This window comes from Orycteropus afer, unplaced genomic scaffold, assembly GCF_000298275.1.
Source record: "Orycteropus afer afer isolate SDZICR_OR568_19922 unplaced genomic scaffold, OryAfe1.0 scaffold00405, whole genome shotgun sequence".
Taxonomy (NCBI): domain Eukaryota; kingdom Metazoa; phylum Chordata; class Mammalia; order Tubulidentata; family Orycteropodidae; genus Orycteropus; species Orycteropus afer.
In genome coordinates, this window is record NW_006921992.1 from 2,964,652 (window position 1) to 2,972,097 (window position 7,446).

A 7,446-nucleotide genomic window follows, 5' to 3' on the forward strand; every position below is an offset into this window, starting at 1 on the left:
TCTTCAATTACCAGTTTTGTTCTGGTCATGGAATTATCTTCAGGTACTGTTCTTTTCTGTGTACCCAACAACCTAATATGCTTTGCAGCATTTCCCAGATAACTCCTAATGCTTAGTGCTGTTCTTCCAATCTTGCCAAGCACTGTACCAGTTGCATAAAATGGAAATTTTATTTTCTGTTTATTTCTCTGTGTTGTTCAGAATCCAAGGAAAGGACTAATGGAGTGAGATCAAGGAAATCTGTTTTCTTGTCCCAAATCTGCTACCAAATAAGTGTGTCTCCCTGGGAAAGTCATAGTTTCTCTGGGGCCCTTTCCCTTTCTTTATTTTATGGAGTTGTACCAGATGATCCAAAGTAGTACCTGAATTCATTGTCGCCATAGGACTGTCCTCTATATGACTCTATATGACTCCATGGAACCGTATATTAACAACAGACCATCTATTAACAACAGGTTCAGGGATGAATATTCCCCCTTGTGTCTTTGAGCATTATGTCTGGATATGATACCTCAGTCCATTGTAGCTGTCTGTGATGATGAGGGGATGAAGTTACCTCGTGGAGGACTGAAGAAAACACTACTGTCCAGTTTGTTTTCTTTTCTTCCCATTCTTTATCTGTGCAGTCTTTGTAATGAAAGGTAAAACACTTCATTGTTTAAGCATTTTAGAGTTTTGGAGTCAGGGTTTATATCACCTTATTAGAAGCAAAGTAGTCCTTACTGATAAGTTTCAATTATTGCACAATCATCTGGAGCCACTGAGATAATCCAAATATGGCAATTTTATAGATTGTTGTTGTTGTTAGGTGCCATCAAGTTGACTCCAATCCATAGCAACCCTGTGTACAACAGAACAAAACACTGCCTCATCCTGCACCATCTTTACAACCCTTGCTGTGCTTGATCCCATTGTGGGAGGCACTGTGTCAGTCCTTCTTGTGGAGGGTCTTCCCCTCTTTCTCTGACCCTCTGCTTTACTAAATCTGATGTCCTTCTCCAGGGAATGGTCCCTCTGACAACATGATCGAAGTAGGTGAAAAGTCTAGCCATTCTCACTTGTAAGGAATATTTCATTATACTTATTCTAGGACAGAATTGTTCTTCCGGCAGTCCAAGGTATTTTCAGTATTCTTTGCTAACACGAAAATTCAAAGGCATCAACTATTCTTTGGTTTTCCTTATCCATTGTCCAGCTTTCACAGGTACATGAGATGACTGAAAATACCAAGGCTTGAGTTAGAGCACACCTTGCCCTTCAAAGACACATCTTTGCTTCTTAACATTTAAGATTTGTTTTGCAGAAGATTTGCCCAGTCCAATATGATGTCTGATTTTTCTTTCTTTTCTTTTTTAAAAATTTTTTATTGTGATTTGGGTGAAAGTTTACAGAGCAAATTCATTTTACTTACAGCAGTTTACATATACTTTGTCTCATGACATTGACTGCAATTTCCCACAATGCAACAGCTCCCTTCCCACTTCCTCCCCATAGTTACCTCTTCCCTGTGTCCTTCCCTCCCATGCACTCCTGCCCCCTAAGCTGTCTCCCTGTGTATACACAGCCCTTCTATTCTCCCATGATTGATCTCTCCAAAGACTGTATCTACCTAATGTAAATGTTCAGCTCCTATGCCTGACTTTAGTTTGGCTGGAAGCCAGAAGAGTGGGTTCATTTCCAGACTTGAAAGGAAGTGAGGGGCCATAGTCTCAGGAGTTTCACCTGGGTACCATCTAGCTCTTCTGGTCTCATAGTCATATAGTCTGAGGATCACATGGTGTACCAGTCCCTTGGGCTAATTGTTTTCATGTGTCTTTGGTTTTCTTCATTCTTCTTTGTTCTGAACAAGGAGAGACCCACCATTGCATCTAGATCGCTGGTTGCAAGGTTTTAAGATCCTAGTCACTACTGGCCTAAGTAGGATGTGGCACAATGTTTTTGTGTAGTATGTTATGCCAATTGAGCTTGATGTCCACTGCGACCATGGTTCTGAACCCACAGGTCCAACTACTCACTCCCTCTGGGTAGCTGGCTGTGGCAAAAAACGGACTACAACTTTGTCCCTTGTGAGCTCTACTATACACCTGGACATTCTTACAGAACATACAAATACACTTGTAGAAACATTGCCTGCCAAACCTATACAAGGTCATGGGCACTCTCCCCCCCGCATGATATACCTGATTGTTCAGCTTGTCCACCCATCTATACAGCCATAGATCAATGTTTGCCATGACTGTGATATCTGACTTCTTAACTACTGCTTCCATGGGTGTTGATTGTGGAACCAACTACGATGAAATCCATGACAATTTATTTTATAGTTTATGTAGGGGAAAATAGTGGTTTAGTAGTAGAATTCTTACCTCCATCTGGGAGACCCAGGTTTTATTCCTAAGTAATTAAAGTCATGTGCAGCTAGAAGCTGTCAGTGAAGAACTGAGTGTTGTTATGACAGAGAACAGGTTTCAGTGGGTTTTCCAGATTAAGATGACCCAGGAAGAAAGCACTGGCATCTATTCCCAGAAAGTCAGCCAATGAGATCCTATGGATCACAACGATACTATCCCATTGTGCATGGGGTTGCCACAAGTCAGGGGCCAATGTGGCAGAACTAACAGCAGCAACAACAACAAGAAAAACAATAGATGATTAAACTGAGTATGGTGCATACTGATGTTGCCCTGGACATCTGTGGTTTACACAAGCATGTCCTGGTCATAACCAAATTTGAGCATGGAAGCTCAGCTTTCTTGTCTCTCAGTGGGACTAAACCTGGATTTCCATCCACATGGCTTTATCAATGGTATCAGGCTGGAACTAGTCTCTAGCTATTCCCACAGACTTGCCTACATTGTTTTCCTACCCATCTACTGTCTCCTGCTTTCTTTATTCTGAGGAAGTGCCCTTAAATAAATCAACCTTATCTCAGGATTTGCTTATATGGAACCTGACCACAGAAACTAAGCTTAGAGAATGAAAATAGTTTGTCAAACAGCACAGAGCTACACAAAGGGTAAACTCAGTTTCAAACATACATTGAATCATGCTTAGCCATTATGTTATTTAGTCATTTTAGAAGGGTGATGGGAGAGTCAGGCATTCTGCCTCACAAGTATTCTTGTGCGTTGATGCAATCTAGAAACCTAAGCCTAAAATAGGTAATAAAATCACTGAAAGGCAGGTGTGCTCCTGATAATTTTTCTTAAGGCCTCCTTCACATCCCTGTTTCTCAGGCTGTAGATAAAGGGGTTCATCATGGGCGTGACCATGGTGTACATCACTGAAGCTACTGCAGTCTTCCTGGAAGAGTGTATTAGTGCAGCACTAATGTGTGAGCCAAAGCCTGTCCCATAGAACAAGGAAATAACTGAGAAGTGAGACCCACAAGTGGAAAAAGCTTTATACATTCCATCCACTGATGGCATTCTCAAAATGGAGGAGGCAATTTGAGTATAAGAGAAAATGATCCCAAAGAGAGGAACACCACCTAATATTTTAAATGCAAAATATAAGAAGATGTTATTGATGAGGGTATCAGAACAGGCAACCTTGATGACCTGAACAACTTTGCAAAAGAAGTAAGGAATTTCTAGGTCTGTGCAGAAGGACAGTCTCAACACCATGAGACTGTGGAGCATGGCATCCACGATGTTAATGAACAAGGAGAGTAGAATCAGTAGGCCACAGAGGTGGGGGTTCATGATGACCATATATCTCAGTGGGTGACAGATGGCCACAAAGCGGTCATAAGCCATTACTCCAAAGAGAACATTTTCCAAACCAGCGAAAACCAGGACAAAGTAGATCTGAGTGAGACAGCCTATATAAGTGATGCTCTGATTCTGTGCTTGGAGGTTCACCAGTATCTTTGGGATCGTGGTTGTGCTTAAACAGATGTCAGTAAAGGACAGATTGGCAAGAAAGAAATACATGGGGCTGTGGAGGTGGGAGTCAGAGGTGACAGCTAGGACAATAAGCAGGTTTCCCAGGACAGTGACCAGGTATATGGTCAGGGACAGGCTGAAGAGGAAGGGCTGCAGTTCTAGATCCTCTGTCAGTCCCAGGAGAAGAAATTTTGCAACAGCTGTCTGATTTTTTGGTTCCATGTTATTGATGAATATAATGGAAAAAATATGATAAGATAATAAAACATGTGGTTCCTGGTCCAGTGGCAGCTCCATTCCCAAAGGCAAGCATCATCTTTGGAAAGAAGGGAGAGGAATAAAAAGGAGAATAAACTGGATGTCTTCATTATGCTTTGTTGTTACTTGAAAACATAAATGGATGCTGATACAGTATAACAATCTGGTAAGAGAGGTAAGGGATAAAATGGTGGTCGTGGGTTTCGTACAAACTGCTGGTATGATCATTTATATATTCAGTAATTTTTTAAAAACAAAATATAGACTAAGGGAGCAGACTTATGAGTCTATCTGGGCCTCTATCGCCTTCATCATAGATCAGAACCAGACAAAGAGATAATACGAAGGTGTGTGAAGAATCAGAAATGGGAAGATAAGACAGAGCCATAAAACCCTCTCCCAATACAAGAATATAAGTATGTATACACACACACACACACACACATATATATACACACACACTTATACACATGTGCATGCACACACACACATGTATAAAATGGCAGGGACCAAGCATACACATACATGTTGTTGTTATATGCCGTCGAGTCGGCCCCGACTCATAGCGACCCCTCCTTGGGTTTCCGAGGCAGTATCACTACGGAAGTAGGATTGCCCAACCTTCCTTCCGAGGAGTGGCTGGTGGGTTTGAACCGCCAGCCTTCTGGTTAGCAGTCAAGTGCTTTAGCCACTATGCTACCAGAGCTCCTTACATACATACATATAATATCAGAATGAGAGCTGCTTGAGTATTGATGCTAACATATAAGGAAAACTGTCAGAAACATGGCAGACAGCTAGGCAGAAGTCCTATGGGTGACTAGGTTCCAGTCATTTTATGCATGTACTCTATTCATGGATTCAACTGGACCAATCTGTACTAAAACACCTGCCCTCATTTTCAAACGTTAGGTAAGCAATTTTAAGTTACCTGTCTGGCACCACTGAGGAACGATGCATGATCTTCCCAAATGGTGAAGGTGGAAGATGTGTTCTCAGGATAGTGAGAGGGACAGAATGAGGTGACAGGATCCTGAGCAAGAAGGATCATCTCTGGGCAGACAGTCACATGTGCTCACTCCTGACTGAGAGAGGGCTGTTGGGTGAACTTGTCATGCACAGACTATTTACAATCTCTGTGTCCCTCAGGACTCAATATCCAAAGTTCCCCATTAACCAAAAACTTTTAGTTTCATTCTGATCCCAGAGCAATGCAAATATGTAAAGACCAAGAAAATAGAATAGAGTTTAGGATGGTTGATTCCCTGTCCTCGAGAGATGAATTATCTCTCATCCTGCTCTCTCCACCTGTTTCTGCTCACTTTAATGTCACATCCCTTTCATAAATTGACACACCAACCTTCTGTAATTGGATTCCTGTCTTTATTTATACACAACTGAATGCATCTCTATTTTATCAATGACATCAGGAAGACAGACATCGATTTTATAAAAATACAGCTTATATATTATGTATTAGGGTATAAATATTTCTAAATATAATTGAGACTTTATAAAAATGCAAACATTCAGACTTGTTCTTACAATGAGTCACTGAATGTTTCATGAATGTTAATCCCCATTTTGTACATATTATAGAGAAGATTCTCAGCGATTTTTTGTGATTAATTCTGACTATAATCACTATTGACAAACATATTACTCGCTTCTTAGGATTTTCAATTTCATCACAGCTTTTCCATTTTCATCACACTAGTTTCAATCTACACTGTTCTTCACACTAATGGAAGATGGGTTGATAATTTGGTTCTTGTCTTTTTAAATATATTTGATTGATAATTTTTTTAATTTAAGTTTTTATTGTGAATTGGATGGTGTAAAAAGCAAATTAGTTTTTAATTCAGCAAGCGGTACACATTCTTTTTCATACCATTCATTGCAATCCCAACACTGTAACATCACTCATCCCACTTCTCTATTTCCCATTTCCATTCTTCCTTCTTTCTTATCCCTTGCTGCCTTCTGAACTTTGTGCTTGGGCAAATGTGCCCTTTTGATCTCAAATGCTTGATTGTTCTAAGGCTGTGTACCTTCCTCGTGTTGCTGTTCATTTTATAGACCTATCTCTTGCTTGGTTGAAAGTTGTGTTTTTTTATAAGTTCTAGGAGTACTTTTTATATATTCTGGATATTAGACTTCTATCTGTTACATAATTCCCCCCCCCCTTTTTTTTCCCTCCCAGTCTGTTGATCGTCTCTTCACTTTGTGGACAAATCCTTTTGATGAACAGAAGTCTTTGATTTGATGAGATCTTGTTTATCTGTTTTGTCTTTTATTGTCCGTGCCTTTGGTGTTATTTCCAAGAATCTTTTGTTGAGCACTCGATCTTGAGCAGTAAGCCATCATTTTCTTCTAAGACTTTTATGGTTTTAGGTCATGCATTTAAGTCTTTGATCCACTTTGAATTAGTTTTCATATATGATGTGAGACATATGTCTATCTTCATTCTTTTGCATGTGGAAACCCAGTTGCTCCAGTATCACTTATTAAACAGATTGTTTTCTCCTAGTTAGATGGATTTAGCACCCTTGTCAAAGATTAATTGACTGTAGATGAGTGCAGTTAACTCTGCTGTCAATTCTAATTCTATTCCACGGGTGTATATGTCTGTCATCATACCAGTATCAGACTGTTTTGGTTACTCTAACTGTAGTATGTTTTAAGATATGTAAGTGAGAGTTCTTTTTCAAGATTACTCTGGCTATGTTGGTCCTCTTGTAATGCCTTATAAATATAAGAGTTGAGTCTTCCATTTCTGTAAAAAGCGTTGTTAGAATTTTGAGGGATATTGCACTGAATGTATAGATCACTTTAGGTAGTATTGATATCTATGGTATTGAGTCTTCTGATCCAGAAGCATGAAATTCCTTCCAATTATTTAGGTCATCTTTAATTTCTTTTAGTAATATTTTATATTAAAAAAGAAAAAAAGGCTGCAACAACGGGCTCAGGTATAGCAAGGGTTGTGAGGCTGGCACATGACTGGGCAGTGTTTGTCCTGTTGTACATAGGATTGTACAACAACCCTATGTGGGTCAGAGATGACTTGACAGCATCTAACAACAACAACACACTCCTTTATGGTTTTCTGTGTACAAATCCTTCACTTCCTTCATTAAATTTATCCGTAGGTATTTTATTCTTTTAAGTGCTATTGTAAATGGGACTGTTTTCTTAATATCCTTTCTAGCTTGTTAAGTGCTGATGTATAAAAGCTCAACTGATTTTGCACGTTGCCCTTGTATCCTGTCACTTTATTGAATCCATTTATTAGCTCTAA

General features: G+C 39.7%; 1 protein-coding gene across 1 annotated transcript; it reads right to left on the reverse strand.

Annotated features, from left to right (window-relative positions):
* Positions 1–3,170: 3,170 nt before the first annotated feature.
* LOC122151363 (olfactory receptor 7G2-like) lies at positions 3,171–4,142 on the reverse strand. The gene has a single exon (XM_042782677.1). It carries the CDS (start codon positions 4,107–4,109, stop codon positions 3,171–3,173), a length of 939 nt encoding a protein of 312 aa, XP_042638611.1. The 5' UTR covers positions 4,110–4,142.
* Positions 4,143–7,446: the final 3,304 nt, after the last annotated feature.